General features: G+C 34.8%; 1 protein-coding gene across 2 annotated transcripts in view; it reads right to left on the bottom strand.

Annotated features, from left to right (window-relative positions):
* The window catches only part of IDO2 (indoleamine 2,3-dioxygenase 2), an 80,016-nt gene extending 66,288 nt beyond the window's left edge, over positions 1-13,728 (bottom strand). The window contains exon 1 of one of the 2 annotated variants that reach the window (XM_074208988.1): positions 13,480-13,728. In XM_074208988.1, the coding sequence (XP_074065089.1) occupies positions 13,480-13,614 (135 nt within the window). In that variant the 5' untranslated portion in view covers positions 13,615-13,728. Of the gene's footprint in view, positions 1-11,244 lie in introns of both variants that reach the window. The other variant, XM_074208989.1, reaches the window with a different exon arrangement.
* Positions 13,729-16,445: the final 2,717 nt, after the last annotated feature.

Raw genomic sequence — 16,445 nt, 5'->3', positions numbered from 1 at the left:
TGATCCAGGGGTGTGTTAGCAGCTATGCAGAGGGTGGGGCTCAAGAATGGTCGTTTGTGGGAGGTAGCCCTGACGTGACCTCTCAAGGAAGTTAGGGATTCTGCAAGGCAGAGGAAAAGAGGGAGGACATCCAGGAATGATACCTGACAGACAGAAGAGGGAATGATCAATGCTGAATAATATCATACAAACTGAACAGATCAGTTTGTATAAGATGAAGTGTATATGAAGCAATTTAATATGCAATGATTTTGGAAGCAATCTAGCACAAGATTTAAAAATCAAAGGAATTTATATTCTAGATGCTAAAGGAAGCTAATGGAGAATATATATATGTACATATATATATATATACATATACATATACATATACATATACATATACAGACATGCATATATACATGTTTTTATAGATACATGCATATAGATACATATCAGGAGAGCAATGGGGTTAGACCTGTGCTTTAAAAACTTCACTTTTGATAAGATAAAAATTATTAATTTAACCATATTTATAATAAAGTCAAAAATCATGATTATGTCAACAAATGAAGAAAAAAATCTTTTGACAAAATAATACCCACTCATGTTTAAAACACTAGAAAAAGAGAAATAAATTATCCTTTTATTAAAGCGATAAAAAGTATGTCTTAAAAAAAGGTTACCCTTAATACATATTGGAAACAAACTAGAATATTTTTCAGTAAAATCAAGACCTAAACAATTTATAAACTATTTCTATTTGAAATGAGTTCTAGAAATTCTGACTATAGCAATAAATAAAGAAATTGAGAGAAATTGAAAGAAAGAAAAAGAAATTGAAGGAACAAGTATATTGAACTAAGTCATATTTAATGAACCTATATATATGACTAAAGAGTCAACTAAAAATTAATTGAAACTATAACTATAGGGAAATTGTTTTTATTATTATTCAGTCATTTTTAGTCCTGTAACATACTCTTTGTGTCCCCATTTTGGGTTTTTTGTGACATAGATACTGGAATAGTTTGCTATTTCCTTCTCTAGCTCATTTTACAAATAAGTCAATTGAGGCAAATAAGGTTAAGTGATTTGCCCAAGGTCACCCAGCTAAGATGTGCCTGAGGTCAGATTTGAATTTAGGTTTTTCTGACTCCAGACCTGGTGCTGTATCCACTAAACCATATGGCTGCCTCCTCAACACATTTTCAGGATATAAAATACAATTGTACAAATCATGAACATTTCTATATAATACCAATAAATTTTGACAGGAAGAAACTGATTTGCAATATTTACAGTATTGTAATCTATTTATAATAACTATAGAAGCAGATGCCCTATTGTCCTAGTATTTAATAAGCATAAAGATCCTAGTTACTAGGATAAGCACTCAGTATTTGAAAAAGAATTGCTAAGAACTTCAATCAACAGTATTGAAGAAATTGGATTTAGACCCACACTTTATGCCAATACTAAGATAAGTTTCACATGGTTTTATGACCTAGGTATAAGAGGACACATAATAAATTAGAAAGAAAGACACAAAAATATCTATCAGATCTATACATAGAAGAAATGCTCATGAAAAGGTGAGAGGTAAAGAAAAACACAAATATAAGTATATTAATTATGATTATATAAAAAACCAATAAAGTGAATTAGAAAGAAAAATATCATCAAGAAAAATCTTTGCAGTAAGTTTCTCTGATAAAAGTCATTTCCAATATATGTTTGAGAATCTGATTCAAATATATAAGAATAGAACCATTTTTCAAATGATAAAGGATCTAAGAATATGAACAGTCAATTATCAAGGGGAAAAAAACCTAGGCTAATTACAGCTATTCATTTTTTAAATGCTCCAAATCATTACTAATTAGAGAAATAATAATTAGAGTAATTCTGAGATCCATCAAATTGAAAAAATGACCATGTAAAAGGGGCAGCCAGGTGGCTCAGTGGATAGAGCAATCCTGGAGTCAGGAGGACCTGAGTTCAACTGCAGCCTCAGACACTTGAGACTTACTAGCTATGTGACCTTAGACAAGTCAATTAAACCCATAACCCCCCCCCAAAAAAAGAATGGCAATGTAAGAAAAATGATAAATGTTGGAAAGGTTGAGGGAAAACATGTTAGGTGAACCCATGAATGAATCCAACCATTCTGGAAAGCAATTTGAAATTATACAAAAAAAAATACTAAACATTGTTTTGCCCTTGATCCACTTATGCCACAGTTAGGTTTATAAACCAAAAAATAAATAAGGAAAGATAAGGAAATAAGGAAAGGGTGCTCTTCAGTTAGGAAATGGTTGAATATGTGTTGGTATATGAATGTGAAAGAATATTATTGTACTATAAGAAATGAGAAAATAAATGATAAGAATTCATGATTTGGCAAAAAAAATTTCTGGGAAAACTGGAAAGCATTATGACATAAGAACATAGATTAATATTCTACACCAATTATCAAGATAAGGATAAATAACCAAAAAAGGGAGAGTGATTACAATAAAATTAGAAAAACATGGAACATATTATTTAGCAGACTTGTGGATAGATGAACAATTTGTAAATAAGTAAGAGAGAGCAAAGCTGGGCAGAAAATAGATCATTTTGATTTCATTAAATTTAAAAGGTTTTGTAAAAATAAACATATTTAGCCAATATCAGAAGGAAAGCAGAAAATTGGAGGGGGGGGGGAGTAAATTTATAGATAATTTCCCAAATAAAGGTCTTGTATCTCAAATATTTAAAGAACTTTGTCAAATTTCTAAGAATATGAGTCATTCCCCAATTGACAAATTGACATGAACAGGTAATTTTCCAGTGAAAAAGTCAAAATAATTTATAATCATATAAAATTCTATAAATCATAATTTATTATAAAATTGTAAGTCAAAATAAAATTGAGGTTAATTTATACCTGTCAGATTGGCTAAAATGATTGAAGGGGAAAGTTGGAAATGATAAGGAAAAATTGGGACACTAAATTTATTGTTGGTGCAATTGTTGAACTCATCCAACCATTTTGGAGAGGAATCTGCAATTATGCCCAAAATTTTATTTAGTTGCTTATATCCTATAACCCAGTTAAGTCAATATCCAAAGATGATTAGGGAAAAGGGAAAAGAACCTATATGTTCTAAAATGTTTATAAACAATTCTCTTTGTATTGGGAAAGAACTAGAAATTGAAGGGATGCCCATTAGTTGAAGAATGACTGAACAATTTGTGGTATATGCTTGTGATGAAATACTACTATGCAATGTGAAATTATAAGCCCTTAGATAAGATCTTAGAAAAACAAAGAAAGATTTGCATGACATAATGAAGTGAAATGAGTAAAGACAAGAGAATATCGTATACAGTAAAATCAATATTGTTTTAAGAATCATGTTGAGAAAATAAGTCATTTTGACTATTATAAATACCCAAATAAACTATATAGGACACATGAAGATATCTGCACAGATATCTTGGCAAATGAAGAATGCATAGAATAATTTTACATGTATACTATTTGCATCTAATCACAGGCATCAGATCACTCTAGAGTATGGGGAGAAAAGAAAGGAAAATTTGTATGTTAACTTTATTATACACTTAAAAGGAATAGCAAGTTGCCCATAATAGATTTGCAGTTTCATGTGCAATCATCATTTTTATTATACTATTTTTTGTTTTGTTCCATAAATTTTCTTTATTTCATAAATTAAAAACAAAATAAACAAAAATTTAAAATATATTAAAATTAGAATTACAGGAAAAAGGAAAAAGAATAGACAGATATTCTGCTTGGGGCAGATAGAATGATGATATCTAATGAAAGAGGAAACATACTATCATTCTGGCTTCTTTACCAAGAAAAATAAATTTTATATTGGAAATGACAACAAAAATGAATATCAGGAAATTTAAACATAAGTAAGGAAATAAGAACAGAGAACTTTTGCTGTTCTTAATGAACTCAAGTCAACCTTCCCAGTTAAACTATATCCTCACATCTTGAGAGATTGACAGATGGATGTGATTGCTCAACCTTTTCCAATGATATCTGTGGATTTTAGTTGAGAATTTCAGAATTTATCTAATTATATTATCACCTAATCCATCTCTCCAACTGCTCCACAAGAATTTTAGCTTTGCTAAAATCTAAGTAAACAGTATCCATAGCATTCTCCTATGTACTAGCTTCATTAACCCATTAAAAAGGAATGATCAGGGGCATCTAGATGGTGCAGTGAATAGAACACTAGCCTTGGAGACAGGAGGACCTGAGTTCAAATGTGACCTCAGACACTTCATAATTACCTAGCTGTGTGACCTTTGACAAGTTACTTAATTCCATTGCCTTGCCAAAAAAATAAAGAAAAGAAATGATCAAATTATAGAATAACCTTGAGTAAGATAGTTTCTGGTGAAGTCCTCTCAGGGTTAAAAAAATGTTTATGTTGAGAAAAACCTAGCATTCCATGGGACCCAGGCACCCTGTTTTACAATAAGACTGTTTTGCTAACTGAGACCCTGATCATGAGAATCCTACTTTTAGTCAAAACAGTTATGAAGGTCATTAGGACCTCTAGGTTACCACACCATCTGATAAGATACATAATGTGAAAATATTACATTCCTTTCTTTACATCTGTTGTTAGGGTAGATTTACACTGATAGATTATCTCTAAAAACCCAATCAATGGAATAAAGGGGAAAGGAGCTATGGTGGTGGAACTGCATTTGGGATCTATATAAACCTGCTTTGCTCTGCTTCAGCATGGCTCTCTGACTTTCACCATCTTGGAGCCGAAGACAGACACACAGAGAGAGACACAAAGACAGAGTATTTGTCTTTGTGTGTGTGTGTGTGTGTGTGTGTGTGTGTGTGTGTGTGTGTGTGTGTGAGAGAGAGAGAGAGAGAGAGAGAGAGAGAGAGAGAGAGAGAGAGAGAAAGAGAGAGGGAGAAAGAGAGATAGAGAGAGACAGAGAAATAAAGACTTACTTTTGCTCAAACCCAGTATGAGAATTTCTTTTAGAGTAACTTTACCCCACAAAGGACTTTGCCCATGAGCATCTTAAAGCACCATGAGCATTTAAGTTCCAAATCCAGGGAAATGAAAAAAAGTGATGAAAGTCAATGTTGAATCACTATCATTGATCTCTGGAAAAACATGGAGAAGGGAGAGATTCCAAAGAACCAGAAAATTCTAGTAAACTACTAGAAATCAAAGTCAAGCTTACTGGTCTATAGCTACTAAATTCTGTTCTTATCGTCCTTTCTGAATAGAGACAGCATTTGCCTTTCCTCAATCTCAAGATAACTTTCCTATTTTCTTTATTATACAAAAGTCAAAGAAGAATCAAATAAGAAGTATGACTAAGTTTACAATATCAACAAAGAAAAATTATGCAAGAGAAGTTTTATAAAGGGTGTCATCAATGAGATTAATATATCACCTGCTGCTCAGTATTCTTTTACAATTTCCCTGCTTATCTTGAGTATCGATTTCTTATGAACCATTTTTGTTTGTCTTTTTTCCTTTTTTTCCACACTATTACACATTACTATTATAATTGGCTCATAATTATAAAAACTTAGTCTGGAGTGATTTAAATAGCTTTTCATTAATTAACTTTTCTGCAGAAAAGGATCATTTTCCCTAGCAGGAAAATTGTGACAATGTCCAGTTTGATATACAGTTTAAAAGACTTTCTCTAAGCCAATCACTGGTTTGCATTGTCAGAGTTACAAGCTAATCAATATGATGAGCCTCAATCATCACAATGGGAGAGCATAGTAATATGTATGGGCTTCATTAAGCAAGTATTTTTGCAGAGGCCAGGAACCCTAGGTCAACTCAGGATTAATTGCAACAGACCTCTGATCAAGTTGGGAAACCTCTCCCCATTCTGTGATTGGTTGAGATCAATTCCTTTGTCTCCCATTTTCTATTACTTTCAGATTCCTTCAAATTGGCCCAATAGCCACTACCAATTTCCTCGTACATTCTGTGAAAACAAAACATCCTACATTCCTCACACACTCATACATGAGTGTGGGTTTATTTATATATGCATACTTAAGTTATAGTCTGAGAAAAAGAAAGTTAAAAAAGGGTTAGGACTGCTTCTCAGAATAAATGACTATAGAAAGAAATCAAAATTGCTTTGCCCTGATATTATTTCTGATTTGTTTTTTCTGATAAGAAAAATGATTTTCAAAGTGAAAATAACAGGGGGAAAATTTATGATAAGGTTCTACTACTTAAGATCAGTAGATACTTGGTGGGAAAGGATTTTGCCCATGAACATTTTAAAGTCACTATGAACATTTAAGTCCCAAATCCTGGGAAAGGAAAAGAAAACTGATGGAAGTAAATGTTAAATCACTCTCACTGATCTCTGGAAGAACATGGAGAAGGGAAAGATTCCAAAAAAAAAAACTGGAAAAGGACAAATGAATACCTAAATTGTTCAAAATAAAAAAGAAACTGCAAACTGTAAGTCAATAAACTTGATTTGGATTCTTGACAATAGTCCAGAATTTCATTTCAGACTAGCCTCATTTCCATTTTTACAAGTTATTTGTTTTTAAGATGAATAGTCAGTCAATCTACAAGTATTTATTAAGGTCCTACTATGTATTAGGCACTATGAAAGATCTGAAAAGAAAAGCAAAAAAGACACTTCCTGCTCTCTAAGAGAATTAGTAGAAAAATGAACATGCAAATATCTAATCAACATAATAGAGATAATCAACAGAAGAAAGGTAAAAAAAAATTAAAAGGAATTGGGAAAAGTTTCCTGCAAAATGTGGAATTTTAGGGGCAGCTAGGTGGCATAGTGGGTAAAGCACCAGCTTGGAGTCAGGAATACCTGGGTTCAAATCCGGTCTCAGACATTTAATAATTACCTAGCTGTGTGGCCTTGGGCAAGCCACTTAACCCCATTTGCCTTGCAAAAAAAATAGAATGTGGAATTTTAGCTGGGACATGAAGGAAGCTGGGTAAGCCAGCACAAGTAAAAAACACTCAGAATTGGGAGATTAAATGTCTGTGTGAGATACAATAGGGAAGTTAACTTCACTGGATTGCAAAGTATGAGGTGGAGACAGAGGAACAAGATGTAATAGGACTGAAAAGTTTGGGGGATAGGGAGCTGGGTATGAAGGGCTTTGAATGCCGAATAGATGTCTTTTATTTGATCCTCAATGTATAGGAAGTTAATGGAATTTGAGTTGAATGAGGAGTAATATGGTCTAACCTGAACATTTTGTAAATCAATTTAACCAATAGATGGAGAATAGACTTCAGTGAGGAGAGATGATCCAAGCTTGGATGAGAGTCTACACCAGGATGGTAGCCTGGCAGACAGTTAATAAACATTGATTAAGAATCTATAATTTGGCAAATACTGAGCTAGGTATTCAAATTTTGACATTCAAATATCAAAAAAGGAAGACAATCAATACCCACAAGGAACTTAGACTATAATGGGGGGAAGACAGTAATAAAAAAGAAGGGATCAAGGTAAGGTGGTATATGATGAAGTAAAAAAGTCTCAAAATAGTGAAACCAGATGAAAAACAAAGTTGAACTCCCTCCTTAAGTGGAGATTTGACAGGTCATAATTCCACCTATCAAAACAAGGGACAGAGAGTGATTGATGAGGATGCTAATGGAATTGTTCATGGATGGTGGGGTTGTCCCAATAATGAGCTTCCTGGGGCATGATAGAGAAATCAGAGAGGTCTCAAAGTGTGCAGTCAGCTGAGAAATGTCAAGATCAGAGGATAGGAGTTCATATCCAAGAGGTGTTATGAAGGTAGAATTGACAGTTCTTAGCAACACATTATATAAGGGAAAATGAGAAGTTGGGAATGACATCTAAGTTGCTAGTCTGAATGAATGGGGAAAAAACCCTCTATAGTTAGAAGTGGGAAAGACTTGAAAGACATAATGAATTCCATTTTAGAACAACTGTGTAACCCTAAGTGATTTCTCTTCTGAATGTATTTCCTCATCTATAAAATGGGCAGTTATACCTTTTCTCTCTACCTCAGAGGATCATGGTGAAAAAATTGGCTTGTAAAACTTAAACTGTTGGAGAAATGGAAATTAGAATTATTATTGTTGCTTTCACTGAGGACTCTCAGAGTTTCAGTATCTAAAAATGGGGACAATTCTCCAAAGGTAAAAGTTTATGTATTGTGATAGGTTAGTGAAGGGGTTGTTACAAAATTATAAGTAGAATGTCAGTGTCAGTTAGAGATCAATAATTCACTTACCTCATCAGAGACTAAGAACTAGAGATCAAGTTATTTGGCCAAGGTTTCATATTTACTAAAAGGCAAATCCATGATTTTCCACAAGTGTTCCAGAAACAATATCACGTAGGCAATTAACTTTTCAATACTTCTGTTGATAGACATTCTTATATGCCAAGGGATAGGTCTGTGTCAAATCAATAATATTTCATCCACTAAAGCTTTTGGAGGGGAGTGGGGGCAAGTGGTTATATAGCCAAAAAAATTCTTGCTTCACAGAGAATCCAAGGAATATTCCAAATCTCCTACTTCCCACTGACCTTTAAGGCAAACACTTAGCAGAGTAGCCCTGATCTTTGGCCAACAACTTAAGTTTCTTTTCTCTACTTTTTGCCTATTCCCAGAAGATGTCATTTAAATAAACTAAGGAAATAAATAGGGGTCAGTCATAATTACTCAGATGGGCTAAATAAAGATTGCTTCTTATTGTTCTAGCCGACAGGGGAGGAGAAGCAGTGAAACAGGATTCTACTTCTCATGTGGTCTGTTTATCTGATTTCTATCTGCTGGAATCAGTATCATTTCTATATATGAGGTATCCCAAAAGTTTTAAACTTTAATCTAAGATTTTTGTACTATCCTGAATATTTTTAAATTTTTAAGTAAATAAATAAAATGGTCTTCTTAAGAAGTGTTGCCAAAAGCCAAAAGAAAATATGTGACCTAGTTAGTAAAGTTCTTAAGCAAACAAGATAACTATGACCACTTCCCTCAATTTAGTTCCTCTATTCAGAAAGAGAAAGAGAAATTAAAATTTAATAATTGCCACTCCTTGAATTGCCAAACAATTACATTAAGATCCCTTTGAAAATGGTTCCATCCAGTTTTCTCTAAAATCTCCCCTAGGTTTGTTCTTTCTTGGTTTCATTTTCATCTTGGCCTAGGTTTCCCCTATACTCATCAAAGAAGCATTTATTTTTTTTTAAAAAAAGCATTTATTAAAATACAATATACCAGGCATTGTGTTGGACAATGAGGATTTTGTTATTCCATGACCAGATTCTTTAGTGACCTCATCTGGAGTTTTCTTGGCAAGGATACTTTAATAGTTTGCTATTTCCTTCTCTTTTTCATTTTACACATGAAGAACTGAAATAAACAGGGTGATATGACTTGCCTAGGATCACATAGCTGATGAGTGTCTGAAACCATATTGAACTCCAAGTACTGTATTCTACCTATTCTGCCACCAAATTGTCCCAGGCACTGAAGAAATAAAGATGAAAAACAAAAGGTTGTCACTCTTAAGGAAGTTACATTCTCTTGGAAGGAAAGTCAACCTGTTGAATTTTCTTTCTTTGATGATAAAGGACCAAACTCAATCGTCATCTTCATGAAATTGATTCTGTCTTTCTCCTCCCCCTCACTCCCTTGAATCAAAATGGTCCCTCATATAATTCAAAGTTGGAATTCTCCTTTGCTCTTGTCCCATTCACCCCTTTTTCAGTATCAACTAGTCTAAGTTCCCTCCTCACCCTATCCCTCCTCTACCACCTCCCAATATTAGATTGTCCACAGAGCAAGCTTTGTATTGTGTCTCTTTCTGTTACCCCCATAGCATGTCTTGTACATGCTGATGACCAGTATTGAAAGAAAACTAAGTTTTTCAAAATATGTCATATCACTTTATTCTCATAATAACCTCTGAAGAGAAGTGCTATTATTATCCTTACTTAAGAGACAGAGAATGGTGACTTGCCCAGGGACCACACAACTAATATATATATATATATATACCTCTGAAGTAGAATTTGAACTCACATCTTCCTGAAGCAAATCTAGCTCATCCCATCCATTAGCCCCTTAGCTGGGCAGTAGGCACTTAACAGTTTGTTGTATTTGAGTCCATTCAATAATGTTAAAATACCACCTATATAAAGAATGTGCAATGTGAGGCCCTAGAGAATATAAAAGCTTAAATTAAAAAAAACTTCCTCATCCTCCATCCTCATCCAATTGAGTTTCTATAGTAATAAGGAGAAACAGGAATGAGGATATTGGGTCTATGTTTATTGTCCTCATGTTGTAAATAGGAAAACTGAGGCATGTTAGTAACAGGAGCCTGCTGGAGGCAGCAAGTACCAGTGATATCATTATTAATTTTCATTTAAGTATTTAAATTTCTAAAATTAGCAAATGCTATAAACCAGGATTTGATTTGTTATTGTTATTAATGTAGAATTAAAAGTAAAGGATGTACTGTGTGCATTTTTTATTTGGGAGTGCTAGATAAGGATGGCAGAGCCAGTTAGGTTGGCACAGTGAGTAGAACACTAAGTGAGAAAGAGCTAAATTCAAATTTGACCTCAGGCTCTTATCAGTTATGTGTCTCATGGTATGTCACAAGCTCTGTTTGCCTCAGTTTCCTCAGCTGTTGAATAAAAATAATGATAGCACCTAACCTCCCAGATTTATTGTGAGGATAAAATTAGAGATTAGAGTACTGTGAAATGCTTAATACAGGTCCTGTACACCATAGGTGCCTAATAAATGCTTGTTTCCTTTTTTCCTTATACTTTGACTAGCATTTTGATGTTAATAATGCTTAAATTTACATAGAACGTAGTATTTACAAATTTTTACCTCATTTGATCTCTACAAGTAGATAGGGTTAGTATTAATGAACCCATTGTATAGTAGGGGTTCAAAAGATTTTCCCAAAATCCACAGCTGAGAAAGTGAAGCAAACTCAAATTCAGAATGAATGCTCCTTCTGATAATTCTGAATTCACTCTGAATTCACATGATCTTAAAAAGAAGAATTTCAGCCAATGTGGGACCTGGGACTTCATATGGGGCAAAATGCCTCCCACATCTCTCTCACATCAGCTGGAATAGGTTATTTTGGAATAGCAGCATCACTCACCCACTATACTTAAAATTCTTTGTTTCCCTATAGGTCCTCCAAAAGTATGAATACAGATCACATAACTTACCAAGAGAAAACAGTTGACCTCTGTATGGTATTTGTCCATGTATCTTTCCCTCAAGGATCATCACCAAAAGATTGGCTCCAAAGGGATGATTTTTATCTTTCAGATACAATAAGTTGTACAAATCATTTTATATTAAGGATATAGAGAGATTTGGGGGGATTGTAAAATTCAAAAATTAATTAATTTTTAAAAAGAGTTAAAACATGATATAGAGCTAAATAGTGAAGAGAATGCTAGGTCTGAGTCAGAAAGACTCATTTCCCTGAGTTCAAATCCAGTCTCAAATACTTATTAACTATGTGACCTTGGACACATAGCCTGTTTATCTCAGTGTCCTCTATAAAATTAACTAGAGAAGAAAGTGGCAAACCACTTCATTACCTTTGCCAAGAAAACCCCAAATAGGATCAGGAAGACTTAGACATGACTGAAATGACTGAAAACGAACTGAAAGGAATTTTAGAAATTATCTGGTCAAGGGGTTTCTTCTCTCTTCTTCATAATGATCCCCTCTGACAGTCAGGCTAGTGAAGCTTATGAAGCCTGTCTCAGAGTCATGCTTTTAAATGCATACAATAAAATACACAGGATTACAAAGGAAACCAATTATGTTGAAATACAGTTATTCATTTTTTAAGTTCACAGAGCACAATTTAGAAACTCCTGAGTATAACCCCCTTACTTAAGAGAGTTCCACAAAAGTGAAGTGACTTGAGTTCCACAAAAGCTAAGTGACTTGTTCAAAGTCATACAGTTAGTAAACAACAAAACCTTGGTTCTTTGGTTTGGGGAACCCAGGAGGTTTTCCAGTAAATTATATACCCTCTCTACCAGAGTATGGAGAGGTGAATATGAACATGAGTAGAGAAAATGGTCAACATATATTCAATCACATGATTTTTGATGTATGAACCAAAAGCTAAATAACCTGTGACCCTTGTTAAAATAGAAACAGGTTCATATATTGTCCTCAGTAAACTTTTTCACATCTCCATTCAGGGGAACAAGCAAAATAATAATTCATTGTCCTTTGATAAACCAAAAGAATATTTTGAGTTCTCCATTTACTACAGATTTTTCTCCTTAACAATCACATTTTGTTTTTCATGCTATCATCTCCACTAATTTTTTAGCTCAGATATGTTAACCTAATCTGTATCGCTAGAGCACTATTTCTCTCTTTGGAATTCTGGATCCTTGATAAAATTAAGCAGTTACTGCAAGGGATCCATCAATTTATATGCTCAAGAGTTATTTCATTCATGACTCATTTTGGTCATGGTGGCCGTTGTAGCACCAAAAGTGGTACAAAAAAAACCCAAAAAGAAATGGCAACTATTTCTATTAAGGTCTGCAAGGTATTTTACATATTCTCTCATTTGAGACTGAAAATGCTCCAATTTTTATTATCTACATTTTACTTCTGAGGGAACTGGCATTCCAACTTTAATGGCTTGTCCATAGTCATATAGCTTTTAAGTATCTGAGGTGCCATTTAGCAACTACATCATACTTCTTTCAATAAAGCAACCATGTCTTCTGTCACCTGAAAAAAAGATTATTCCACACATCTTTCTAATGAAGGCTTTAAAATGTATGCTCATAGGATTGAAAAACAAAATAAAAAATTATTTTAGAACATTACTGAACTCATAATAGCTTTTTGTCATTCCTGAATAGTAATAGTACATTTAATAAATTATTTGGGATCCTCAAAAATTAACATTAAAAATACTTTATACTCTAAAATGATAACCATTCTTTCTATAGTTAAAGAGGAAAAATATGGTTAAAATAATGAATTATGAACAACTGAGACTAGAATTCAGAATTCTTTACTTGCTTAGCCAGAGTTTTTTCAACTGTTTTACTATCTTCTCCCTTCTTGGTTGAAAATTCTGTGAATCTAACTGCACCCTATTTAAGATAGACTTGAAAAGTTTATTTAAGCTAAGGCATTAACTCAAGACTCTTGAGTCATAGTTTTTACCCATAATTTTCTAGCACAGGTGGACAGTCCCCTGGTAGTAGAACTGAGAGTTCAGAGATGAGGGTTCAAATTTCATCTCTGACACTGCCTATCTGAGTAACAGTGGACAGTCACTATAAGTTGCCAGAGTTTACTAATCTGCCCAATGAACATAATACTTGCATTCTCTCACTTTCACAGGGTTATTGGTAAGGAGGGTCCCTGATATAGAACAGTGAATTGTGGTTAAAAGAAAGCATCCTTACCAGGGGATCTGGAAAGAGAAAGCCGTAATCTTCAGAAATATGAAACCTTTCAAGACTGAATGACAGGGATTTTTTCAGCTTCATGCTCTGAGATTCCATGTCTCCCACTGTCCTGGTCACATCAAATCTGTCCATGGAAACCCCAAAATATGAAACCTTTCTTTTGTTCCCTTAAGTGCCTAGACCAACGCAGTTGTAAATAAAAAACCTTGCTTGGCTAATGCAGTCATTTCCCAAGAATTTGGGAGAACATTGTCCTGGGATCAGGTTCTGGACTCTCTGATCCCATTGGTAAAGTAAACAATTCAAGGTTACTGATAAAACACACACATACACACACACACACACACACACACACACACACACACACACACACACATTCAAAATAAACAAATAACACCCAGACCTACCCCCTCACCAACAAGCAAAGAATACAAACTCTTTTTTCCCCCTTCAACTAGCACTAAGTATTAAAGCATTTTCTCTTACTGTAATTTATGAGTAAGTCATGGATTTGGAATCTGTAGGTGTGAGTTGGAATTTCTACTTAGTCACTTAAAATATGTGGGCTCTTGGTCAAATCTCTTCTCTTTTTTCTGGGCCTCATTTGTCTCCTCTGTAGAATAAAAGGCATTGATGATCTCTGAGGTCCCTCCAACATGTAGGATCATATGACCCTGGAGAATCTTGACTAAGGAACCCTATCAGGATAGCTTCATTCACAGTTCTCATTTCCATTGCATGTGACTGTCTACAAAGTTCTTTCCTCCATTCTCATATTATTATTTCCATTTTTACAGATAAAAAATTTGAGTCCCAAAAAGAAGAGACTCACATGCGGTAACATAACTACTATGGGAAGAAGGACTTGAAGAGAGGCCCCTGGACTTTGAGTAAAGCACTTTTTCATTATACAATATGACCTCAGTGTTACTTAGAAAATTCACTTGCTGACCTCTTTCTCATTGTCAAATATCACTAGAGTTTATGCTGTGTCAGGTCTTCCCAGGGACCTGATTATGGCTATCAAGCATCACCATTTTAGACTCAGTGGTGATTTAGAAAATTTGAACCCTAATAATGTCATTCATAGGATCCTTGATCTAAGAGGTGAAAGTAGCCCTGCCCCCTCATTTCACAGAAGAAGAAACAGAGACACTGAAAATCATTTGTCCAAGTATTTGCCAGTAAAAGTGGCCAGTTGAATGTTTCAGGGATTCAAACCAACATGAAAGAATTCACTTAAAAGATAGACTCTGACCCAGAAGAACTTAGAGTCAAAAAAGGTTTATTTTAAGTATTGCTAAGGTTAGCAGAAGCTAAGGGAAAATGATTACTAGCTGCAACAGCAAGAGCTACTGCGGTCACTGTCATCAAAGAATAAATAATATAAAGAGGCGGGTATAGAAGCCTGAGTTTATCTGGAGCATCAAATTCCCCAAGAGCAAGCTTGCTTCCCAAAGGAAGACAAGCATAGCAACTGAGGAATGACTGAGCTTTGAAAGGGGCAAGAAGATGAGGCAATTAGGTTTACATTGATGGGACAGTAGAGATGAGGTAATGAGGATATGTAGATGAGGAGTGTAGCTCAAAAAGCAAAGATGTTGAAGGACAGTAGCTCAAAGACTTAAATCCTTTCAGGCTAGGGCATCTATTGTTTTGCTGATAGGGGTTTGTCCTCAACCTGAGGACCAGGAATTATTGTGAGTCCTTGCCAGTGAAGGGCAAGGTCCTTTACTAAAAGTAGCTTGGACAATGGAATTGGGGTCAGTGTTAATGTAAGATACATGGTCAGGGCAAAGGGAACAGATTAATTAAAGAACTTATTTCTCTGTCCGATATTCCTCTACTACATAGGGTCAGCTAGCTAGGAAGCAGTTGAGTTAAGTAGGAATTTCTGTGGATGAATTTGGGGGTCACCAATTAAAGACTGAGAGATCCTGAATAGTCAATGAATTCACATGCCTGGGATTTAAAACTCCTCAGGATTTATTATAGAAGGCTTACAAAAAGTACAATTTAAAAATCTTTTCTCCTAGAGGTTAGATGAGGTTTGAGTGAAAGTGTGTGTGTGTTTGTGTGTGTGTGTGTGTGTGTGTGTGTGTGTGTGAGAGAGAGAGAGAGAGAGAGAGAGAGAGAGAGAGAGAGATCTTTTCAAGGTGAAGGTAGGGTCAAGAAGAGTGAGAAGAGCCAGTGCTTCTCTTCCAGACTTAAAAGCACCATCTGGAGTGGCTTGAACTAAGGAGTGGCATAGCACCTGGCTCAGAGATTCTCCAATGGGCAAGCTATGTACTCGTTCTTCCTGGCCAAGGTACATGACCTCTAAGTCCAATATGTTATTTCCTGTCATGCCAGTGTAAGCTTGACCCATCAGTGACTAAGGTCAGGTATCTGGAAACTGGAAACTGGAGGGAAGAGGAGCAAGCCAAGGCTACTCCCATCCTGGAATGGAGTCACTTTGTACAAACAATTTTTTTACTTCCACAAAATTTGTTTCTAATCATACTATCTTCTATGTCCACAATTCCCTGCATCAGACTTAGGTCTTCTAACTACAAATTCAGACAGCTTTCCATTATTAATTTCTATTAAGTATATCTTTGAGTAATAGGAATAGGAGAGAATGAATAAATATTGAGTATATTAACAGCAAAGTTTCCCAGAGCTTCCCCCAGACTTCTCTCAAGAAGAGAAAGAAGAGGAACATCTACCAAGACCTTTAACATTTTCTCTTATTCTTTATTGTCCCAAAAAGCTATTCTGATCCTAATAGGTAAACACCCCAACTTAGCATGGGGTCTTTGGGATAAGCTAGAAGACATATGGGTGGCTCTGGAACTCTCAACACATTATGGATGCTGATCAAGCATGAACTAGAACCCAGGGCATGCCCCAAAAGGGACATCTAAACTGAATGAGGAACCTCTGGATTGTGTCCTGGTGAGGATTTTCCAGTTGAGAAATAT

The sequence above is a fragment of the Macrotis lagotis genome, chromosome 1 (assembly GCF_037893015.1).
Source record: "Macrotis lagotis isolate mMagLag1 chromosome 1, bilby.v1.9.chrom.fasta, whole genome shotgun sequence".
Lineage (NCBI taxonomy): Eukaryota > Metazoa > Chordata > Mammalia > Peramelemorphia > Peramelidae > Macrotis > Macrotis lagotis.
This window is presented reverse-complemented; position numbering and strand designations above follow the sequence as displayed.